Genomic DNA, 25,941 nt, shown 5'->3' on the forward strand with positions numbered 1-25,941 from the left:
AAATAGATATCCAATACCGTTCAAAGGTTTGGGATGAGTTCGATTTTATTTATTTAGTTTTTTGAAAGAATTTAACTTTTATTGAGATGTGATTCATATCCAACAATGGCTCCAACAAAAATGTTAAAGGGATAGTTCACCCAAAAATGAAAATTCTGTCAGTATTTACTCACCCTCATGTTTTTCCAACCCCGTAAGACCTTCGTTCATCTTCGGAACACGAATTGAGATATTTTTGATGAAATCTGAGAGCTGGATCACTCCTCCATACTAGTCCATAGGCTTCTTAGGGGATTGAACTTGCCGGCCTCAAAAAGTTATTAAAGACATTGTTAAAATAGTCCAAGATACTACAGTGGCTCAATATTAAGTTTATCAAGCGTCAAGAATACTTTATGTGCGCAAAAAACCCCCAAAATAACGACTTTATTTCAACTATTCATTTCCTTCTCTGTGGGCCTCGAGTCAGTTCACTAGTGTAACAGCGTAAGCTTCTGTTGTTGTACGTCACACGCATCACACACATGGCCAGCGTCGGCCAATAGTGAGCCAACGTGTGACTTAGCTCTACGCAATCATACTAAGTTAACTGACTAGAGGCCCATAGAGAAGGAAATGAATAGTTGAAATAAAGTCGTTATTTTTGTTTGTTTTTTAGTGCACAAAAAGTATTCTCATCACTTGATAAACTTAAGATTGAGCCACTGTAGTCAATTGGACTATTTTAACGATGTCTTTAATAACTTTTCGGGGCTGGTCAATTTCAATCCATGAAGAAGCCTATGGACTAGTATGGACGAGTTATCCAGCTGTCAGATTTCATCAAAAATATCTTAATTCGTGTTCCAAAGATGAACGAAGGTCTTACGGGGTTGGAACAACATGAGGGTGAGTAAATACTGACAGAATTTTCATTTTTGGGTGAACTATCCCTTTAAGCAGCAAAACTGCTTTCAGCATTGATAATATTGTTACAAAATGTTTCTTGAGCACCAAATCAGCATATTAGAATGATTTCTGAAGGATCATGTGACACGGATCCTTTAAAACACAAAAAAATCTTATTGACCTCTTTTGAATGGTAGCGTAGGTACAAATTGTATATTTATGTATATTTTATATTTAAAAGAACAGATTAAAGAAGAGTCTTTGATGTTTTTTTCTTTCCAGTTTATTATGCTGAATTGTTTTAAAGTGATTTTATTGTGTTCAGTATGCATCACAATAATTTACCTGCTGACGGATAAACATCCATTGATTCACACAGGTTAGTAAGGTCTCTAAATTTCAGACACACACACACACACACACACACACACACACACACACACACACACACACACACACACACACACACACACACACACACACACACACACACACACACAAATACTGTCTCTCTCTCTCTCTCTTTCTCTCACTCATGTATTACATTTCTTCATGAAATATAAAGCATACACTGAAGAATATCAGGATTGGCGGGAAACTGATGATGTCACAGTGATAGTTTCCCATGAGATTTTTGTGGTCTTTTCAGTACAGCCACCATAAAAAAAACAGTGTCATAAGCACAGCATGACATGGCACTAAAATTCTACAACCCAAAACAGAAATACATTCGTAATGCCTCATAATCGTGAACCGGCCCAGGTCGATGGGAAAAATACATTCTGATACATTTTTACAGACCTTCGTAACCCTGTTAGGTCAATAATTTGACAGTAGTCTAACATATTCAACATTCAGTATTCACTCAACATTCAATCTTAAAAAAAGAAAAGGCAGATTTCGCTTCTACAAAACATTCACTTCCTTCATTGATTTGTTTCAGCGTCCAATCACAGTGTGTGGTTTTAGTGGTTTACAGTGGTCCGACACTCATGAAACATATTTTAGTAATGCAAGTCCAGGTTAAACATGATCTCAAGGGTGTTTTTAAATCAGTGCAAGAGACACATTTATTGGTGTTATCTTTTTCTGTGACACGTTGAAGTGATTGTACGCATCATAAACATATTCAGAACATCCACTTAAAGACTTCATGACACCTTTGAAAACATTATTTCAGAATTCACAGATAGGCAATGTAACATCTGAGCCTTATACATCAGTGATGTAAAACGAACAGTGTGTAGATTTGGGGAATTGTTCCAAAGTAAATGTCCCAGGGAGTGGCACAAAAAGTCACTCTGTACTTCAAGATAAGATAAGCAAATGAACAATAATTAATGATCATTTTATAAATAATTTCCTTTATAAAAGTCTCAGAGTGTGTGTTAATTTGTGTTCTGGTAAACAAATTCATATTCTGTAGAATTACTGAAGCAATTCTGTACTTCTGTAAATTCAACTTTGGTGACAAATGTTTTCAGATAAGATTCAAGCTGTTAGCACTGTTTGTATTTCATTATCCATTTAGATTTAGAAACAAATTTCAATAGAGCTGTTCAGTCCATTAAATAAATTAAAATAAAAGGCCTGTGGTTAGCATAGAATTTTCTGTTTTGCAACATAAATCACACACAGTCATCTTAATGAAAAAACATTCAAAAGTTTGGGGTCAGTAAGATTTTTTTTAAAGAACTTTTTTAAACTCCTCTAAAATGACAGAACCTTCTATTCATCAAAGAATCCTGAAAAAGTGTGTCAATGTTTTCACAAACATAATTGTTTTCAACATTGAAATTAATAAGAAATGTTTCTTGAGCATCAAGTCAGCATATTCAAATAATTTCTGAAGGATCATGTGACACTGAAGATTGGAATAATGCTGCTGAAAATTCTGCTTTGCCATCACAGGAATAAATGATATTTTAAAATGTATTATTTAAAATTGTAATAATATTTTACAATATAAATGTTTTTACTGTATTTTTGTTCCATAAAATGCAGCATTTATTGCGCATAAGAGACTTCTTTGAAAAACATTTAAAAAATCTTACCAATCCTAAACTTTTGACTGTTCTAAAAACCAATATGAAATTCCAGAGGAAACGCAATCTAAAATGCTAATTCACTTCCTGGTTTAAGGACTACAAAATAAACAGCTTCATTCTTGAACTTTAATTCTGAGGTCTTTTATTCTGGAATCATTTTCTAAATATTCTGCCATTTTATTTCTGAAGGTTTCCTATCCAGCTCTGTACTGACTCCTTTCACAGCAGTGTAAAAGACTCAAAATGTACCTGAAATTGTACTGATGAAAACAAGTCAAGTTTTGAACCAAGTAATAATTTAAATGGATTATTTCCTCCCCCCTCAGAAGACTTCATGCTTTTGACTGACGGACATCCTTCCACTCCATCTTGGTGCTTTGTAAAGCCTGTGTCTTCTTCTCGTCTACCTGCACGTAATCCACCCTGTACTCGTCTGCCAGCAGCGGTTTCTGAAAATACCAATAACGCAATATGAGCAAACCATCAAAAACATGGGAACTGTATCAATCCTGCAGGCAGATTTATGCCATGTTGTGTTTAGAGCTGAGTGGTGACAAAGCAACTGTCACTGGGACAGGAAATGCTGAGTCACTGTAATCGCTGCCTGAAGATTCAGTTTAAAAAAGCCACAGAAAAGATTACTACAACAGATAGCAGTGCCCACTAAAACCCATGCACACTCACTAAATAGGTGTTTGTATTGAATGATTCAGATGCTTGTAAGAGCATTTTTTCTGTATTTATTTTTTTTGTATTTATTTCTGAAACGTTTTTTTTTCCCCACTTCATGGCAACCACTGACCTTCTGGACTGGTGAGGGGGAGGCAGAGTTGAAGTCAAGTGACAAATAATCCAGCTGAGAAGGCCTCATCCAGGGGGCAGAATCACAAGCTGGGAACAGCATCTGCCGAGAGTCCTAAACAAAGGAAAAACAAATATACCTATATAATAACAATACATAACAATAATATATATATATATATATATATATATATATATATATATATATATATATATATATATATGTGTGTGTGTGTGTGTATATATATATACCGTATATATATATATATATATATATATATATATATATATATATTTGTGTTCAAAACTATCACCAAGGCTGCATCTATATTGAATTTATGTATAAATAAAGTGACAAAGGTGTATACTGCATATAACAGTGTATATACATGATTAATATTTTTTTATATTTTACATGTTTATGCTTATTCTTAAATTATGATTATTTACATAATTTAATGGTTTGCATTTCTTAACTATCTGCTGAGTTTTTCTATGCACTCTATGATACATTTGTCTATTTTCGTTGTAATTTACAGAGATTTACTGTTGTTTTCTTGGCTTTTTATCTTTCTTTTGTCTGTTTGTTTTTCTCCCCCTGTTGCCCTCTTGCTCTTTCTAATTTTAAGGAGAAACACAACAATAAATTATTAATGAGAAAGGACAGCTTAAATGGGAAGTCACGTTACCGTTGGCGTGATGCTCCCTTCCTGTTCAGAGCCCCATCCCCGCCGCCTGTCCAAAGGAACACACTGAAGTGATGCGCTAGAGACAAAACACACAAACACAAAACAATATCTTACATAAACATCAGTGTGTCACAAACATGTAAATGAGAAAACACTTGTGCAGAGGGGTTCGCAGAGACAGGAAATAGAGATCAGGTGACATGAGGAAGACAAACACAATATCTTTGTTCAACATTTAGGACACAGACAGAAATACTAAAGAGAATGACAGACGGTTGAGAAGAAGAACAGATTTGCAGAGGATCAGTTTTAGGTCCTTTTAATCAGTAAATGTGAGTTTGTCATAATTCAGTGTTGTGCAAATCTTACCTGGGTTCTGTCATGGTGCGTGTGAGGGGGATGTGGAAGGGACATTCAGAAATGGTGGACAGGCCCCGTAGGTCTAAAGGTGGCGGTCGAACTGTGAAACCAAACACAATGCAAAATGCTTAAACACCCCTTATCTTTTTCTGTCATCCACACAAGCACACTTTCACTGAGTTTAATGAGGCATTTCCTTTGTGTGAAGGTGCATGACCTGTAGGAGCCCGGTGCCTCCACTCAAGACACAATGCTGTCTGCGGTTCCTGATCTGCGTCTCTGACAGTATCATGCACTTCCTCTCTATTGCTTTTGTCTTGGCAAACCTACATTCTCAGTTTAAAAAGAATTTTAAATACGTCACAAAGATTTTCTTAAAGTATGCATGCAGCTATTCAATAAAATACCAGTGCCTTGCTCAGTGCAAACTATTATAAATATTAAATATTGTGACATATTTGAATTTTTTTTAACAAATGCTAACATAAACATAAGTGTGTCACTCAAAAACATCACAAACATGTATGAAGCACTGTTCACGCAGAAGTCACTTTCAAGCCAAGCAGCTTTCTGTTAGTCAATGTGACGAATTTGCATGATTAACTTGAACCTACTATGGAAGTCTTTGCCAAAATTCCCAATTGCTTGGATTCCAATTTAAAATGACTGGATTTCGCCCTCGAAAAAAATCACTGAACAACAGCAAATGTGACCACAGCTTTAATTGTGGGTCATCTCCAAGCAAATCACAGTTGTAGAATCGCTTCTTGGGTGAATTCAATCGCTTCTTGAGGGCGAAATTCAGTCATTTTAAATAGGAAAAAAGATTCACGCAACTGAGGATTATGCAAAAGACTTCCGTACTGGGTTCAAATCATGCAAATTCGTCACGTTGACCAACAGAAAGCTGTTTGGTTTGGAAGTGTCTTCTGCGTGAGCGGTGATTGATACATCGCTACATTATTGTCAATTGACAATGAAACTTTTTTTGCCCGTGCTAAAGTGACCGCACATTAATTCGTCTGTGGCTTTGTATGGAAGGCAGATTCTGCCGAATTTAAATAAATTAGCAAATTTATGACAATAAAAAATCAGGGTAATCTTAATTACTGAAAAGTGTCAACAAAGTATTTGCCAAAATTGAGAATTCGATATTTCAAGGCAATCCTGCCAATTTACATTATTAAAACAACTCTTCAGAGCTTGAAATAGAAATGTGGTTTCTGTGTGATACACAGATCATTAGCCTCTGATACATCTCATCTTCCTCATATTCATTTTCAACATGTGTCACTCTTCTATAGCCTACCTCTCCTCACATGAGAACCTCTTTTCCATTTCTCTATTTTCTTTTTCTGACGTAGTTAACTGAAATCGTGGTTTTCCAAATAATGAAATTGCTTCATGGCAGCAGTTACAGCTAACACAACACACAGTATCACATCACTTATTTCGTAAAATATACGGAGCCCCTAAAAGTTCATGCTAAAGGAATTTTTTTTTTAAATGGGAGGTCAATTATTTGTCAATGCTTTTGCATTCGTTTGCAAAATGTTTGCGTTACCCCGAATTGTTTCGCGTTCGCTTGCGAAACCTTAGTGTTCTTTTCGAGCAAACGGAAAGATTCCCGGGGAAACGCAAAACATTTTACGAGTGAACGCAAAGTTTCTCGGGGAACGCAAAAGCATTGACAACTTATTTTACCTCCCATCTCATAGTTTTAAACATGTTCCATTACGGAGCCCTTAATTTAAGGTTTTTTTAGGGAACCCAAAATGGTTATTCTATGACATTTATGTGAAAACCTCCTTTTGGAACCTTTAGTTTTTAAGAGTGTACTTGTGAAAACACCTTTAAAAAGAACAAGGAATCAAGTTCCTAAAACTATGACATCACATCCTGTTTTTAACTAGATATTAGTCATTGGTACAACTTTTTTTAGCATGTGGTAAAACGTGTTAGGAATATATGTATCTTATAGCCAAACGTAAATGTAAATTAAAAGGCGGTGTCCTCAAATGTTTGACCATGAAGTGTGTATATATATATATAGGCTATATATATATATATATATATATATATATATATATATATATTGGACATGGATATTATATTCTAGGAATGGTTTATTTAATGGTCTATTTAAAACAGTAACACTAAATTCAGTCTAAAGACTACAAGTCACGATATGGAATACTAATACTACAATCATACAACTTTTAATGTTTTTTTAATGCCATGTACTATTGATTGTAATTGATACTGGTAAACTTTTACTACATTTTCAACCTGAAAACATTTACCCCGTCTTTTTGGTTTAAGGTTGCGGTCGACTGGAGGAGGCTCAAAGTCGGGATTTGAAGGCGCGGGCAGCTCTGTTTTGCAGTTGGTCAGTAGGGAGACAGGCAGGCTGGAGGGGCTCATGGGTATGTAGCCGTCTGAAGTGACATTAGAGCAGCTGATTGGTGGGGAGGCCATGGGCACATATGAATCCTCACAGTGGTTTTCAGTAACTGTGGTATTCAGAAATATCGGCTAGAAATAGCCGAGGTACAGAGAGAGACACACTATGATACATGTGGTTTCTGGCAGTGAATATTCAAATTGATGCTTATTTACTGTGTATGTTTAACTTTCTCCAGGCTCATTTGACTATTTCATATTTGAATATTTCTTTACCAGGTTGAGGCTTAGACGTTTGTTCCAGTTTCTTCCAGCACCGTCTAAGTCTACTGGGGGAAAAAAAGACATTATAATATTAAAATATATAATACTTTTTTTTGGGGGGGGGTGAGTCATTGATAATATCTGTTGTGTGTATTTGTGTGTATGTTTACCTCTCCTAAAGTGGTCTATTCCTGAAAGTGACGTCCTGCGAGGGAGGAGAGCAGGTTGCGTCTGATTACGGCCGGCATCTTCGTTACTGTGGTGATCGGACAGGTGTGTAGGTTTGGGTGGGAGGGGAGGAGGCGTCTGTGGGTCGGATGTCACACAGAAGGGTCGGTCGAATCTGAAAATGTCCGGTGGACGGCGTAGAGTGATGGGAGATGAGAGGCAGGACGAAAGTGAGGAGGAGAGAGAGAGTGGACCACAGGGGGCGCTGAACGGGGGCTCGGACACCCCGACCAAAAGGAAAGGGGAGGGGGAAGAGTCAATGCGAGGGGTGGGGCTAAACACATCCTCTGTGTACTCAGACGAGCTCTGCTCAAAGGAGCGTTCAGAGTTAGAGATGCTGTCACACCTATAGGGAAGGACAAACACTCATAAATGCATAAGAAATAAGCAAAAAAAATTGTTTATTCAACTAAATAATGTAATTCAAAATAAAAACTTTTGACGAAACTCTTCAATGGAAAATTCTTGAGAGAAAGCATTCTTCTTGAGAGAAAGCATATGGAAAATGTATGGTTTGTTGTGTCATAATGAAACTATTTTTTTATACAGGCTTTCTCTGCTGAATCAGTGCTCATTTAGAAATCATTAATTTGCATAACAAACTCCAAATTCTCTTTTACATGTAAAGCCTTAGGATGACAAAACACAAAAAAGTGAATATTAAACAAGTTTTAAAATTCAACATTTGCTTAAGTTTTGGAGTGACTCAAATCTGGTTCACATTAGAAAAGTTGTCTTAATAAGGTAAACATGAAATAAAAATGTACACAATTTTTTATTATTAGACTTTCCTGGTCTTATTGTGTATTATTCGGCTGTGCATGTTATTATAGAAGAAAATAAATGTTGTGTTTAAGATCAGAGACACAATCTTTTCTAATTTCCAATTTCCAATTCATGTTCATTTTAATTAAAAACTTTGAAAACAAATTTCCTGGATCATATACACTACAGGTCAGGTTTGGCGTTTTTTGTTGTTGTTGAAAAAATTAAACACTTTAGATCAGGGAACACATATTCACTATTAAGTTGCTTATTCGCATTCATGTTACTAGCATATTAGCTGTTTATAAGTATTTACACATATTAATGCCTTATTGACCTTGTCTATTTAAACAGGATAAAATCTAAAATAACGTCAGTGAATTATGGAGAGCCTCAAGGATCTGTGTTAGGCCTTGCACTTTTTTAAATATACTGTATATGCTGCCACTTCGTAATATTATAAGAAAACTTGGAATTACTTTCCACAAAATGCTCCATCAAATGCACATTATTGTCTGCTTAATGTTATGAACAGCAACTACGCTAGTTATTTTACATTTGCATGATACTGTTTTTATTTCGGGATGCCCTTCCTGAGGCAACTAGAAAGTATTTCAGCTCCAGTTTGGATCCAGCCTCTTAGCTCATTGTTTTCTGCCTTTAATACATTGTTAGCTAACTGCATGATTTGTACATGTACTTTTCTAAAATGTACAACTTAGACACAGTCACCTCTGATAGCAGATTACTCTAAATTGTAATGTAGACACATATTATCTGTAAATCTGCTTTAAAATGATATTTATTGTATATGTATAAATAAATGTTAATTTAATTGAATTGGCCATTCTAGATCTCCTAACTCTACCTCATACCTAAATATAACCTCCACAACAGCTACCTTACTTAATAAAGCTTGAGTGATCGAATGGAATTCAAGCGTAGTTCAGGCAGACTACTGATCGCTAACAATATCCACTGACGCTCAACTGATTTGTTACTCCGCCTACTCTGAACTACAATATATACAATCCCATTTTCAGAAGCGGTCCCGAGTGAACTATCAATATACAGAGATTAGGAGTGAATATTGATGGAAAATTCCAGTTAATAGTGAATATGTGTTCCCTAATCAAAAGTGTCCCCTTATTTTAATTAAGCAAGGATGCATTAAAGTGATCAATAGGGACGGTAAAACATGTATAATTATAATTACAAAAGATTTCTATTGCAAACAAATGGTGTTCTTTTAAACTTTTTATTCATCAAAGAATCCACAAACATATTAAGTAGCACAACTTTTTTTAACATTGATAATAATAACAAATGTTTTTGAGCTCCAAATCAGATAATGTGACACTGAAGAAGTAATGGGTACTGAAAAGAAAGCAGTTATTTTAAGTTGTAATACTATTTCCAATGTTTCTGTTTTTACTGTATTTGTAATCATTTGTGAGCATAGAAGATATCTTTCAAAAAACATTTTAAAAAATTTACCGACCCCACACTTTTGAACGGTAATGTAGCTCTGAGAAACCTGCAGATTATTTCATTAATCAGCTAAACCCCTCCATAATGACGCCTCAGTATTCAAAACAAAACAGCATCACAAAAATCATTATGCGTTCTTATAAAACCATTAAGTCCCTACTTTGCATGTAGGTCCCTGAAGATTTTATTTGAATCTAATCATAGTGTGTTATGCTGCAGTGACCAAGATCAAAAGATTTCACTGATGCGAAAAGTGTGAGAGATTTTCTTTTCTCATTTATTCTCTCAGTCACCTTTATTAAATCTGATTAGAGAAAAAGCTGATAACTAGTCAGGCGCTACATGGAATTAATCTCAATTCTGTATCGAGATTAACATGTAATTATTATTTTTGCAATGTGTGATCATAAGAAGTGAGGTGGGCCTTGCCTGACGATGCTCTTTGTCCCGGTTTCACACTGAGAGAGGAAGAGGTAGTCAAGTGGAGGGCTGATCTCTGATTCGCTAGGCCTGTCCAGGACAGTGTGGCTGTCGATGGTAACTGTGTCCTGATTGGCCACAAGAGAAACATGAGGAGAAAGTGCTGGAGATGGCTGCTGGGAAGAGGGAGTGCGATTTAGACTGTACATTGATTCTGTCAAAGAGAAAGAGAAAAATAAATAGATTGGCTTTGATACATTGATTTATTTTGGATGTCAAAAAATTACACACATTTAACACATTTCATTTCTGAAGTACATTTGCTTTTAATTACCAGAAGGTGGCAGACCAAATCACCCCTTCCAGCCCCCCACACACCACAACCCACACACACACACACACACACACACACACACACACACACACACACACACACACACACACACACACACACACACACACACACACACACACACACACTCTCTCTCTCTCTCTCTCTCTCTCTCTCTCTCTCTCTCTCTCTCTCTCTCTCTTTCTCTTTCTCTTCCTGTTTAGACTAAACAGTGCATTAGTAGTGGCCAGACATCTCTAAACCCCACAGATGACACGTGAGCCTGTTACACGCGCTGAAAACACATGACATGTTCACAGTCGATTTTTTGGGGTGTAATCGTTTCTTTTCTTAATAGTAAGCAAAAATGTTTTGGAAGGTGGAACTGAGTTGAAATAACGCAGATAAAGGTCATTGTGGAAAGTTTTGTGCCGCTTGCCTACCATCATGGTCATATCTGTGTGTGCTGTGAGAATCTGAGTGACACATCTCTCATTTTGGGAATTATAGTTGAGCAGGTTAATTAAATAGGTAGTTTCAAATTATCCAAATCATTTTAATTGTCCATAAACAGAGGTGTCCAGTGATGACTCAGTATTTGGATGTCTGATATCACACTCAACCTGCTGGTGCTTGAGAGGCTTTGTGAGTAATGCTGTGGGTAAACAGTTGTAGATAACCGGCATTTTGATCACGTTGCAGCTAGCATGCTAATCTGAGGGGGATTGTGTGGGCTCACATAAACATTGCTTCTTTGGCAGAGTTTACTATTGGGTATCCAACACTTGAATAACTGACAATGACTCAGAAGAGAAATCTGAGCAACACCAGGCATGTGGCTTTATTCATTTTTGTTCTGTTATATTTACTGTAAACATCAAGCAGATCTTACTCAAATGCATAAGCCGAAAAAAAAATTCACAATGTTTGTACAGTAAGTGTAACATTTTTTGAACAGTTTCTTTCATACAGCTGCAGTGAGAATCCTTTAATTATTATGTAAAGCTACTTTACACATGCAGACCTAGGTTGCTGTGGTAAAGGGATTCAGGAGAACAGAGCAGCTGTGAGCAGTTGTCATGGTGATGGGGTCAAAGGGACAGTAGAGATACAATAAGTAGTAGTCATGGTAATGGGGTCAGAGTGAGAATAGAAATAGAGTGCAACCAAAGTCCTTTTAGGAAATTAAATTGTCTCTGGTGCAACAGCCGGGTTGCGGAAGTAAAAACTCAATTCATTTTCTCCATAGGGAAAATTATTTTTAATGACAACTTGGAAACCTACTGTGAGCTACGAGGCTATTAATCGATAGTATTTGCTTCTGTTGAAGCTGTTAGCCCGCATTATGTCAACTTAGTATAAAAAAAAATCGTGTTAAGCATCTGAATTGATGGGAAAAACTGCATTACCCGTGATGCTGTACAGAAAATTCCACCAATCAAGGAGTCGAAAACTGACAAAAGATGCTTGTTTGAGATGAGCAAAATGTTAGAAATGTATCACACTGTGGTCCGAGTCGACTTCTTTTGATGTCTTTCTACTCGTGTCAAAAAACTCTAGCGATGGCGAGGCAGCCGTGCTGAATTCTGCTCTCCTCCAACTGCGCTGATCAAAAGCACAATGGGAAATGACATGCTGACGACACACAGCTTAATGCTTATTGGTTTAAACAACCATGCTGTATTGTTCTAAAATGTTTTGGTTTTAAAACTCTGATATCTTTTTTTTATGTGTATAAATTATGTGTGAATATTCCCAAACTCTCTGGCAGTGCGATCACACAAGTACTTTGGGTGTCTTGTTCATCATAATTATTTTCATATAAAAGCAATGAGCAGTTGTAATGGTGATGCGTCAGCGGGACAGTACAGATTAAATGAGTGGTCATCATGGTGACAGGTCAGAGTGGGAGTAGAGATACAGTGAGTGTATGGTGATGGGAGGGACAGGGGAGACACTATGGCCCTCATTTATCAAAAGTGCGTAGACCAAATTTCCAGCGTACACATGGCGTACACCCAAAACCACGGTGACTTTGATATTTATCAATATGGACGTTGGCGTACGCAACGCTCAAATCCTACGCCAGGTCAGGAGGTGGTGTACATGTATACGCACGTTTTGAGTTAGTGCGGAAATGCGCAGAAAAACAATTCCTAACACCACAAAACGCACTGACAAACTAAAAGATATGAGGAGCTCTTTTCCAAAACGAAATATATTTGAAATATATTCCAAAATATATTTTTAAAAATAAATTTGTATTTTATTTCTATTAATAAACTAGTGTTGTGTCTGCAAAGATGAAATTGATGATCACCATCTCCATAGTGAACGCGCCTATAGAGAGATTAGCCTATTTATATTCGTTTATAATTGTTTCGTTTAAAGACATTTCAAGCTTTCTCTATAGATATATTTCTCATGTCTGTGAGGCATATACTGAGTTTCGGTTAATTTGTGATGAGATGTGCTCCAGTTCACGTCCAATGCAAGGGACCGCACCCGCGCCTACATGTCATGACTCATGATTATATTGTCTGCTATTTGCTTCTTATTTATTAAATCCAGGCAATTGGTTGATGAAAAAAATATTAAAATTAAGATACAATTTATACAAAACGAAATTCACTTTAAAGAAAGGCTTTCAACAAAACAAAACTTAATTAAGTGGCCAAAATCATGTCTGAGCATGTCTCCTGATATATTGCGCATCCCATCTTAGCCTATGTTCACTTTTCATAATCAACATAGATGGGGAAAAAATAACATTATAATTTTTTAACAAATATGAAACTAAATGCACTTAGTTAATGGCTACAACACATGGCCTAATAGTAGGCATGAATATTGTTATCATTACTTTTTTCAAGTTCGGCACGAATTACTATTAGCCTAAATGTGTTACTAAATTATTTGAATGTATTTTTAACATTGTTGTATTTAAGGACTGTATTTGTGTGTTATTTTAAAATTATTTGTTTTAAGTGGTGGAAAATATTGGAACGTGACATTGGAAATATTTATTTTATTTTTAACTATTTCATTTATTTTACTATTTATTTTGTTTGGCTTTTATTTATTTCATGCAGTTTCACTTATTTAATTTATATTCATTTATAGTATGAGTCCCTGATTATATGTTGCATGTTCTCTTGTTGTTGTTTTTGTTGCTGTTTTTTTAGACAAAAAATGGATGGATTTATAGCGTTTTGAAAAAAATTTGAAAAGATGAATTTATCATCAACAATATTATTGTTTGATTTAATAATAATTTTTCATGATGGTGATGGTCTCGATCTCCAGAGAAGTGTCTCCTCTTTGCCGTCTTCCGTGTGTCCATGGCGTAAAATGAGGGTGTGGGGGAAGCGGATACTTGAATATATAGGGGCGTGTTATTCTAATGACGATCGTTTTCAGCCGCGGCATTTATCAAGGGCAGGTATTGCGTACACCTGGATTTCAAAGGTACGCACAGCTTCATAAATCAGGCGGTGAGAGGAGTGTAAGCATAATCTTACGCCAACATATACGCCCGTTTCTACGCAAGAATGATAAATGAGGGCCAATGAGTGGTTGTCATGGTGATGGTCATTGGAACAGTGGAGACACAATGAGCAGTTGTCATGGTGATGAGTCAAAGGGACAGTGGATACACAATGAGTGGTTGTCATGGTGATGGTCATAGGAACAGTGGAGACACAATGAGTGGTCGTCATGGTGATGGTCATAAGGACAGAGGAGACACAATGAGTGGTCGTCATGGTGATGGGTCAGATGGACAGTGGAGATACAGTGAGTAGTTGTATTTGGTGACAGGTCAGAGTGAAACACATTTAGAAGTTGTTATGGTGACAGAGACAGTGAATAAACAGTAAGCATGGTGAAAGTTCAGAGTGAGAGAAGAGACCATGCACTGTAACTTGTGGCTCTGGCAGAGATCAACATTTGAGTTAACAAAAGTTAAAAAAAAGACTTGGTTTAACAGGATCCCAGTGTGTTCTGAGTGTCTTGACACATGGCCTGAAGCAGGATCTGAAACTGCGGCCCTCCAGGTGTGACTACAATCTCTAAACTGTTCTTCTCTAACCCGCTGTCTGTCTGTCTCACTGCAAAAGAGTCTGCCTGTAAATAAAAAGCTGAGTTCCAGTTCATGGCTGGAGTCCTGCTGGGGTTTGTAATGAGTTTAGCGGCTAAGCAGCGACTGAGACTTTGTGTCTCCAAAACTACACTCGCTGTTTCAACAATATGTCTGATAGTCACCTCTGGCCTTCATCAGAGTCGTAAGCAACATGAAGATAGAAACGAATTAAGCCTTTTTCATCTGTGCATGTGTGTGGAGAAAAGGGCATGGACGTGCATGTTGTTCTGTATTAGCTGTATCTTTCACAATCAGCCTTTAACCAGTTTAGAGGCGTGTCCAGAGGTGTGTTGTGTATTAAACAGTAACCAAGTGCGTGTGTGTCTGAAAACTTCTTGGTTGCTGTATCACTCATCTTTCCAAGTAATGTGTAACTTGAGGTTTCTCTCACTCTCTGTGTTTGGTCTATGCTAACTGCTAGCATTCTCGCTGCGTCTTACACTAACTATTGGGCCACCTTTAATAAAAACATATTTTCTTGCTATAATAGCAAGACAACAAATAACATGATGCTAGCTGTTTGCTATTATTAGTTAAAGATATGAGATGCCACATACTTGTGAGCTGTCTACTTTATGACAGACGTGTGTGTGTCTGAACGTTCCTCAGTGATGCAGCTGTTGCTCTGCAGACTATTCGAAAGAGAGGAAGAGAGATGGAGGAATGGAACAGAATATTAAAATAAGACCTCGCCTATATTACAGCGTCCTTCTCTCACGGATTCTGTCCGCATCTCTCAGTCTCAGCATCTCTCTCTGGAGGAAACATACAGTGGCTAATTATTTCCCAGTCTAAGTTTATTCATTTCAAAACTGCAGTTAGAGGAATATGAATCTTTAGGTTAATGGAGGGATCTGATGTGATGAAAGTGTTGTTTTTAGGAGGCTTTTTACGTACAAGGGTTTTTCCTGTTTTAGCACATCTGTAGCACTTTCCTTTCTCATAAACCCACGCGCATACACAGAATGTATTTATTACCGGTGTGTTTACTGCAGAGAAATAAATTTGTAACTAGAATTTTAATTTTGAGGTGCTTTTCTTTTCTGTACCTTAGCTTAATTAGAATGATTCTGAAGGATCATGTGACTGTAGTAATGATGCTGAAGAATCAGCTTTCCCATTATAGGAATACGTTGAAAATGTTGAATAATATTTCACAATATTACTGTTTTATACTGCATTTTTGATCAAACAAATACAGCCTAGATGGCCATTAATTAATTAAGTAATTGATTAAATTGAATAATAAATTGTATTTTGTTATAATTTATAATAGACTGGACACTCTGCATTCACTCTGACCTTCACTCTGGGGGGTGTTGGGGGGATTAAGTAAGTGTGTCTGTAGTTCTCAGACAAAATAGGTCATGAACTGCTCATTCTTCAGTAAAATCTTCAGGTAATTTTGATAGTGTTATGATAATGTAAAGGGAAAACAAATAAGATATTTATGTAACGTATTACAGTAAATAGACAAGCTAGTGTCAACATATCAACTGTCTCTCCTCTCTTTCTCACACACGTCATCAATCGCTGTGCTCCTATTGGGTCATCATTAGACAGTCTACAAGAAGTCTACAAATTCTGACACTATGAGAAGCTACGATGCATGAAAAAGGCAATCTGTGCAACATGTCAAACTAAGATGTCCAAGGCCTAAAACCAAAAATTACACGTTAATAATAAAACGCCTCACCTGCATGTCTGTTCAGTCCTCCAAACGTACAAATCTGTCCAATGTTCTGTACCCAGATGTTCATCTCTTCTACTGTTTTGGCCAGCAGGTAAAAGATGCGCGTGGTGGTCTTGACCACAAATAGGTGCTGATTTTGGTACTGACGTTTAGTGGGCCGTACCTCTGCCTCGATGGTGACCTCACACTCCAGCAGGTCGATGGTTCTGATTGGTTTACGGGAGCTCTTGCTACGGTAATATTCCAAAACGTCAGGATTCCCACTCATCCGACCCCGCCGCAAAACAAACCATCGTTTTCGCCATGACTGCGAGAGAGAGGGACAGAGAGTGAGAAAGAGGGGAAGTGAATTAGATTAGCATTGTCCTTCTGAACACTCTCACTTAGCAATCAAGTTAAAAAGTCTCCTTTGAACTTTACATCTTGTCTTGTCTTCACATGAAATTATAATTTGCCCCTATTTATATCTTGACACATGTTGCTCTTGGTTGGCCTTATTTTGAACAAGTTGTCTGTGCACTTTATTTAAAATAAAAAAAATGTAAAAAAATATTTGTATTTTATAAACTTCAGTCTTTATAAAACCAGGGTTATTGTTTACTAAAATTAAAACTATTAAAGTAATTTTTATTAATTGAAATACAGCTGAAATAAATATTGCATTAAATAAATAAATATTTCATCTAAAAATGAAAGGTAATAGTAAAAAAATCTATTAAAAAAATTAAAAACAATAATAAAAATAATATTAAAAATAATAATAAACACTAATACTAAAATAACACTGATCAAAATATATTAACTTGCTCTTCCTCTGAAACAAATGTCCTTTTCCACTGATGTCACTAAGTCCATGGAGGCTATTGGATACTGCTAATGAATAGTCAAACAACTATGTACTAACTAAGCACTGTTTTAGCAAATTGGCTCTGGCTCCATTCTGGTATGTAAATCAGCAGGGTTCAGGTTCATGAAAATTAACTTTAATCATTACAAGCATTCAGTCATTCCAATAATGGTCTTGGAAATCTATCTAGACTGATAACTTTGTAGAATTTGGTATCAGGTAAGTTTCATTCATAATCTCTCCACCACACCCCCCCCCCTCCCCCCATTTACCGAATATAAATTTTTGCCCCACTGTCGTCCCTTACCGATCATAACGTATACCGTGGAAAGACTAGTATAAATGCAAGAACAAACTTACAGATAAACTTCTGTCTAAACTGGGCAGGGCGTGACCTGCTCTCAGAGATGACTTACAAATGTACTTTCCAAGAAACACACAGATTAATCTCTCAGAGCAGAAACAGTTTGCACATATGGTTATGAAAAGTAAATTATCAACACCAAGTCAATCAGTATAAATTCCCTGGCTTTACCAGCGACTGTAATCAGTGCAAAAACATGCTTATTAGATGTATTAAGTTATTATTCTATTAAGATATTAGGTTATGTCATCATGAGGTAATTGGGTTAGTATTAGCTTACGAGGTAAATGCATTTACTCTGATGTTATTAGGTCATTATTTTTGATTATTGTACATTATGTGTTATTTTAGCAGGTTTTCCCTGTGCTACCAAGTGCAAACAAAACCTGCCTCAGGTGAAATCTGTAAATCTTTCAGAGAAGTTGCCTCTTTTCAATGATGTAACAGAAACTATTATAGAAACTACAGCAGAAAAACATTTCTAAGCAAAGAAAAAGACAGGGAATAGCAGTGTCACAAGTTTACACATAGTTTCTTTCTCCTTCTTGCATGCTCTCTTTTTCTAATTGGGAAGATAATACCGAAAAAGATGAACGACACAATTTTTTTGAGGGAGCACTAGTGGTTCACTCATTGCATATATATAAATAACACTGAACAAAATATACTAAATTATTCTTCCTCTTGCTCTATAAATAGCCTTGGAAATTGCTCATGTGGAAAACAGCTTATTAATCAAAAATAAATTAATAAAAATTTTCTAAAAATGCAGAAAGTTTTCTGTGATAGAATGTATAGTTTATACACAAAAAAATCAAAAAACAAATAACAAAAATCACTATGTCTATGGAATGTCCCCATAAAACATGAAAACCCAATATTTATATTTAATTTTCATTTTAATGCCAATGTAAAACTCTTTTTACCAACAACTAGTATCCCTTTTTTCAAAAGACACATTCATACTTTATGCTATATATTTTTATAATATAAGGTTTGAATGTGTGACATACTCAATCTGTACTATTACACAATTTAGGAATTATGATTCGTAAAAATGAGATGAACTCCAGATGAAAATCCAATCTGACCATATGGCATCAAAACCCAAAACCCAACCCAAAACACACACCAGTTGTCATTGCCACTAGCTTATAGTCTATTTGGAGCGACTCCTTATTCCCATTCATGAGATTGTTATTCCATCAGGAAAAAAAATGTTCTGGATCCATCATCAACTTAGTACATTCTGTTTTGCTTCCGTCTGTGACATAATTCAGTTCTCTGTTGAAACGTCTTTGTTTAGTTAGTTGCTGTTTTCTTTCTGTAACCAAGATTTTACCACAGAAGTCAGCTGTTACACAACCCCTGATGGTAAAGACGTTTCTCACAGGCCTACTTCTCACAGAGTGTTTTAAAGTTGTTTTCTCTCAGCAATATTTAATAAAAGGCCACAATCTCCTACTTGTATCATTAGGAAAATCCTGACTTCCTCCCTTGAGGTCATTTTTACAGTTATACACATATGTTTCAAACAAATGCATTATGAGTAAGAATGCCACAGAGCTGCCAGATTTCTATCATTGTGGACACTGTCACAAGACAAACTCTCTTCCTCTTCTCTGAGATCCAGACTAAGTGCTGACATGAGTCCTGAGAGCCAGATAAAGCAAGAAGAGACCAGAAAAGACTTCTCCATTTTTTTTGGTCTTACAGACAAACTTTTAATCCAAAGTGACCTGTCAGAGGAGTAAAGTCCAGGATCAGAAAGCAAATGTCCTCCTCAGTATTTTGTTCCAATCACCTGGATTTGCTAATTAGCACACTTTTTCAGCCAGGAGATAGATCTAATTAGCTGGCTGAGTTCATGGGTGGAATAAACATATGGCAGGACTTTTACTTTCTGACCCCTGGACTTCACACCTCTGCCTATAGTACACTTACAGTACAACAGGAGTGTCATGCCTAAAATTTAAGGTGCATGTGTCACCTCAGATTTGTGAGACACAAGGATTTTGAATGCAACATTGAAATAAAAAAAGACTGTAGGTTAAATATAACTGAATGAAAATGACATCATTTGGTCGGTCTGATGGGAGTTACTCTTTTTTACAGTCACAGTTCATTTGCTTTAATCTGGAAATAATCAAGCCACACTCAAGTCACTCCAAACAAAACTATTTTCTTGTGGAACACAAAATGTCAAAGCTGCTCTTTTCCACAAAACAAAAATACACAGTTATTGGCTGTCAAGTTCAATTGCACTTTAGCCTTTAAAAAAAAGTTATTATTATTATGGCTTATTTCATGCTATTATTATTATTATGGCTTGTTCATGCTTTCAGCTGTCAATATGAATATAGTACTTTCTCACATTCATTATACCATATTTAAATCCATTCTACAGATTGCACAAGCACACAGAAAGAAACAACATATACTAAGCTGATATATTAACCTTTCCAATTATACTGTAAATGGTATTTGTATAAAAAATGTTTGACACTACAGGCCAGAAATGGACTTCACAGTAAAGTTGGGGGAATGTGGCCACAAACGCCTCCTTAAAAAAAGCAATCACACCTCATTAATTTTGCACGCAACACATGCACAGAACACAAAGTAAATGTAGAACTGTTTTTGCTGAAATGCTGCTTACAAGGCACAAATCTCCATCTTCGTGGTCTTTATTATTTAAAATATTCGGACATGCAAGAAATAAAGCTGACAAAGGGTGAAATGGTTTATCCTGAAACCTAAGCAATATCTTGAAAAAAGCTCCAACAGTGTGATCACTACCCTAGTGATTTTTTTTATTTTTTACCAAAATGTATTTAAAAAACATTTATTTCATACTAAGTAGGCTATACTTCAAACCCATTAACATATTTACTGACATATCGCTTGAGACTTTACTTGTATAAATATAATTAAACTTTATTTGGAGTACTTAATTGATTAGGCCTTAAAATGTGTGTTAATTTCACTATTAGTAAGGATAGATCTCTGTATAATATCAGTCTTTAAATGCAAGATATTTAAAGTGTACCTAAAGTATACTTGCAGTAGTTCCGCTTCAGCACAATCAAATATACGTATATCTTTAGTTGAACTTCAGCACTGTTTCTTGATAACTAAAGTGCATTAAGTACAAAATTAGTTGGTCCAATTTAGCATCCTTTAAGTATACCAATTAAGTATACCAAAAAAACACAATTGTTTTTAAACAGACTATGGAAAGTTAACGAGCACAAAACAACAGACACTGATTAAAATGTGCTTATCTTTAACAATTCTTCCATACTGAGTCACTAATGTGTGTGTGTTTGTAAGTGTATGAATCTCACTAAACCACATACATTACCCTTCCCGTGTCTGAACAGTTTTTCTACAGAATTTGTCACCGAGAGCCCACGTAGTTCTGGGCATGCTCAGAGCAGCACGGTCAGAGCATGCCCTGGATTTACCTCTGCCTCAAACAAAGACCTTCTCTCTATTCTTTCTTTTGGAATGGCAATATTTTCTTCCCCTTATGCATGCGTGTTTTAGTCAAAGAGAGGAACTAGAGCTACGTTTTCCCAGAACCCTTCACAGAAGGGAAGTCTGAAATTGGCCCAAACGTTTGTCTCCAACAAGCGAACACCAACACATTCAAGTTTGCATGTGTGTGTTTTGTGTATGTTTATGTACATTGTGGAGAACAGTAAATTGAGTCTGTATGACATGTTTGTTCCTCTTAGATGGAAAAGTGTTGTGTAAATGTCAATCTAAACTAATGTAAAACAATGTGTTTTGTTTCCTCTCTAAGGTCAACAACAAAAAGTAAATATCCATGGAGCTTTTCCCATAATGCTTTGCACAAACAAGTAATAATAGTCTTGATAAAGTCTTTGCATTGTATGTATGGGCTAACACATTACAGTAAAATATTCAGTGACTCTTTCTACAGATTACACTGTTTGGAAAATGGATGGATGGATGATTCAGCTGCGGCGCAATCTTAATGGAAATGGAAAATTCCATCAATCGCTGGGAAAGAGTTAAGTAGATTTGAATTGAATTCCTATGTACTACCAGTGGACTACACAAGAATTCACATACAGAATTAGGAACAAATAAGTTTTCTTTATAAATCAATATTTTCAGACAATGGAAGTTTCTAAGTAAAACTATATGAAAAAAATATTTAATAGGCTACTCAATCAAAAGAGTAAACACAACTACAAGCCTAGTATACTTAGAAAACAATCTCGATCAAAAGATTGATACAAGTATTGGCCAAATATGTACTTTTCTGCCAGTACAAGACAAGTAAAAGTGTAATTTTTAAGTATATTTCCAAGAAGTACACAAAGTATATTTCTGAAAATTACATAAAAAGTAGACAAAGTATACTTTTTTATTTTTTATTTATAAGAAGTATACTAATAGCACACTTGAATAAACTTCCTTTTTGTAAGGGTATAGTGGCCAATGCACAATAACTACAACATAACATCATAAGCTATTAATACATTTCTTTCATATTAATTACCTAATTATCATGCAGCCCGACTGATTAATTGAGAGACTACGTGGAATATTTGTACAATAAAAAAGTGAAAAAAAGTAACTTTTAAGCTCAAAGGTGGTTAAAATGGAGAAACATGTCAAAGAAATAGAGACCTGTCACAGCAAAAGAAAGAAAGAAAGAAAGAAAGAAAGAAAGAAAGAAAGAAAGAAAGAAAGAAAGGAGAAAGGAGAAAGAAAGAAAGATCACACTGGTAGCACACAAAAAACACTTCTTCCCAATGTCTCACATTTTACTCTCTGATGAAGCCACAAAACCAGAGAAAGAGAGAGAGCGAGAAAGAGAAAAAGAAAGAGTGATGAGTGAGTGAGAGAGAGAGTGAGTGTTTGTTTTCTCTTCATGTAGTGTCTTGAACTGTATACTATGACACACACATACGCACTAAACAGACTAAAGGCACGCTTGTTTACACATGTGCACTCACTCTTTGTCAGCCCCACAGTTCCACCTCCTAATAGCAGTCAAGCCACTTTTGCTTGTCTGGTCTCTGATAGCAGAGCTCATTTCTGAATGCAGGGTCACTCTCAACTGCCTGGCACCCTACACTTCCCATGTTTTGCAACACACCCAAATTTCACAGAAACAGAGCGAAAGAGAGTGAGGGGTAGGAGAGAGAGCGTGTTTGTGGTGTCAGGCTGACACTTTGAACACTCGTCTTATGACTGAAGGTCCTCCCTGCCCTTCCTCTTCTCAACCAAATACTGAGACCTTCACTTTCATGCAGAGGATCTTGAGTCTCTCTGTGTGTCTAATCAGGTTGTAATTAGACTAAACAGTGCTCTTCTGCATATAAATCAACTTTTGAATATTATTGTGCACCTGCTTTTGGAAGGCCTGATTTACAATTGTGAAATGCATATAGTAACAAGCAAAATATAACCTCACTATTATATTTAGCCAAACTAGTAACAAAGGAAGCTTAAAAAGATTAGTAAATGGGTAGTTAACATGTCAAACAGTGACAACCACACTACACTTATGTTGTCTTGTCTGACATGCAATTTTTCATTTAAAACTACTGTTCTGAAACAATTATTGTACATGTAGACGTGGAATCTTTGTACTTTTAAAATGTCATCATTTAAGTAAACTACAAAACAGTTGGTTCACACACTATAAAAATAACTAGTGTACACACCAAGGGTTGATAATGTTCTTTATATTAAAAGTGTGCACTGCAGTTATGTCGTCGGCTGCTTTAAAGGCTCATGTGGATTTTGATTGTTTGTCAATGTTTTTATCATTCATCTGCTATAAAGTTCTAAAAGTGATTCCAAAGTGATATCGTTATCGTTATAGCTGTTCTGTGAACTTTCCTGTTCTCATAGAACTTGAATGATTATTAAAACTTTATAGTTATGCTATAGTTATCGTCTTGGTAACTATAGCATAACTATAAACAGGCCTTCATAATGACAACAACACAGAGGAACAATATAACTGGAATCACATTCAGAACGATTTTTTCCCCCAATCAGAATGCACCAGATATAAAGGAGCTTAAGGATTTAATGAACTAGAATAAAGGACCAATGCGTATAATTAAACTTTATTGTCCATTGGTGTGGATGCTAAGCTAGTCATTGTTATAGGTATCATTATAGTTATAGTTCTTTGTGTGAACAACCCTTTACAGTTTTATTAGTGATTACAATTACACTCATCCCTATTTATAAACAAAACTGAGGTCAACACATACACAGCAAAAAGAGAACAGTTAGGCTGTTTCAGTTTTAAACTGTTCCAGTTTTACTTTAACGGTTCCTGTTTTACTCTACTTATATATTAGATTCTGGGACAAGGAAAACATTACCACAGCAACACAATTAAAGGCTAAAAAATTAGCATTTGCTGAGACACTGTTTCTCGTCTGACAGATGAAACGACATGGTCAAATGAGTGCTGAGCACAGTGAAACACAGTAAACACATAAACAGATGAGGAATGAGGAAGAAACGAGGAAGGATGATTAAACAGGGGAACAACACAGGACAACAAAATGTGTACTTTGCATTTCTGCAGTAGACAAATAACGAGACTGCAGTTACATGACAAAGCATAAAGCATTGTCACTTATACAATAAAAGGTAATATCAAATATAAAAATAATATATCTGAGAGGCATTCAATGACAGAGTAACACATGGAAGTGACTATTTTAAGTGGTTGACCAGGTAAACTGCTTTGTCACAAAGCACAGCACTGAATTTCACACAGGCAAGAAGAGGCTATGCAAAGCCAAGTGCAAGAAGGCACACAAATGCTGCACAAACACAGCTGAGAATTAGCATGTGTAAAGCATCTCATAACAACGATCAAAAGTCACAGGACACAGAAATTAAAATGCAGCCAAGCAGAGCCTTCGGCACAGCACAGTTAATAGTAAAACACGGACAGTGATGGAAAGCAGCAGGGAGAGCACAAATGTAAGCAATTCTGATGCACATAGTTGAGAACATAGTATGTCTTAAAAAGCATTTAAAATCAAAACATGCAGCACAGGGAAACAAAGCAAAGAGATCCTGTGTTACAAAAACACAGAGAACATGAACTGACAGTGGATCATTATACTGCAGTACCTGCTTCTAATGCTTAATACATCACACTCACGCTCAGACACACAGGACTTTAACTCACAAATCTCTTTAGCTTCTTCTCCGGAGGGGATTTTATGAGCCATCCTGTGCACACCACATCGTCCGCGCTCATAGCTGCTGCGTCTCTGTGTGTGTGTGTGTGTGTGTGGGTGTCCGTTGCTGATTGCAGACTGAGAGGAAAGCAGTGAGAATCCTGTGTTCAACCCCCCCCCCCCCCCCCAAACACAGAGAGGAGGAACACACAGCATCGACCAGGCAGGGACAGAGTGAGACAGAAAGAACGAGAGAGAGAGGAGGAACAAACAGAGGGTGGGAGGAGAGAATGTGTGTTTTTGTATTTGTATGTGATCTGTGAGAGAACATGTATGTACATGCAAACCGTCTCTGTGTGTATATTCTGGGTGGAGGAAGAAAAGATGTTCCTCCCTCTAGTATCTTGTAACAAACCCAGCACATGACCTTGTGTGTGTGTATGTGTGAAAACCCAAGGTCAGTTTGGAAAATGCTGTGAGGGGAATTTAAACTGGTATACTAGGCCATCTGTTGTTGGAGCATTTGAGAAAGAAAGAGAGAAAGAGGGAGACAGAAAATAAAAAAGGAATTACTTCAAACTTTTGTTCATTTTAACATTTCTTTGTTTTGAATGCCACCATATCTGACCAACAATTTTTTTTTTCAGGTCGAAACCACCACTGTTTCTCAGTAGCAGGTTGTGCCTCAAATACTGTGGTATCTGCCTGCCACCTAGTGACCAATGGTGGCATAAGAAACTTTATTATTACTGCCACCTTTATCCTTACACTGTAAAATAAACATATTATCTGTACAGACAATGTATGGAGATGTATACTCAGAGTGACCATAACAACACACTCTCAGAAAAAAGGTACAAAAGCTGTCACTGGGGCAGTTCCATATCAAAAGGTATGTCCCATTTAGGAACTTATATATACTTTAGGTACTAATAGGTTTCTTTAAAGTACTAATTTGCACCCCTTAGGGGTAAGTACAAAAGTGTACCTTTTGAAAGGTTTCTGGCCG

At 36.3% G+C, this 25,941-nt stretch overlaps 1 protein-coding gene across 3 annotated transcripts; it reads right to left on the reverse strand.

The window, feature by feature from the left end:
* Positions 1–1,930: 1,930 nt before the first annotated feature.
* On the reverse strand, positions 1,931–25,488 carry gab3 (GRB2 associated binding protein 3). 3 transcript variants are annotated; one of them, XM_077241254.1, is made up of 10 exons: positions 24,941–25,474; positions 16,526–16,829; positions 10,367–10,571; positions 7,624–8,027; positions 7,466–7,515; positions 7,090–7,321; positions 4,796–4,886; positions 4,427–4,502; positions 3,739–3,852; positions 1,931–3,385 (listed from the first exon to the last, which is right to left on the reverse strand). In XM_077241254.1, the coding sequence occupies exons 1-10, from the start codon at positions 25,010–25,012 to the stop codon at positions 3,269–3,271; spliced, it is 1,665 nt and encodes a 554-aa protein (XP_077097369.1). In that variant the 5' UTR covers positions 25,013–25,474; the 3' UTR covers positions 1,931–3,268. The 3 variants fall into 3 exon arrangements, with proteins under 3 accessions (XP_077097369.1, XP_077097368.1, XP_077097370.1); XM_077241253.1 differs by having other exon boundaries at positions 7,466–7,518; XM_077241255.1 differs by lacking the exons at positions 1,931–3,385; positions 3,739–3,852 and adding an exon at positions 4,162–4,355 and having other exon boundaries at positions 7,466–7,518; positions 24,941–25,488.
* Positions 25,489–25,941: the final 453 nt, after the last annotated feature.

This window comes from Siphateles boraxobius, unplaced genomic scaffold (assembly GCF_051911475.1).
Source record: "Siphateles boraxobius isolate OS27281-9 unplaced genomic scaffold, OSU_SipBor_1 24, whole genome shotgun sequence".
Lineage (NCBI taxonomy): Eukaryota > Metazoa > Chordata > Actinopteri > Cypriniformes > Leuciscidae > Siphateles > Siphateles boraxobius.

Bases quoted from the DNA above. Each gene is read 5' to 3' on its own strand.
- gab3 (XM_077241253.1), bottom strand. From the start codon at position 25,012: ATGAGCGCGGACGATGTGGTGTGCACAGGATGGCTCATAAAATCCCCT. The intron at 7,322-7,465 runs GTAAAGAAATAT...GGCTATTTCTAG, and splicing joins AACGTCTAAGCCTCAACCTG to CCGATATTTCTGAATACCAC. The intron at 3,386-3,738 runs GTCAGTGGTTGC...TGGTATTTTCAG, and splicing joins CCCCCTCACCAGTCCAGAAG to AAACCGCTGCTGGCAGACGA.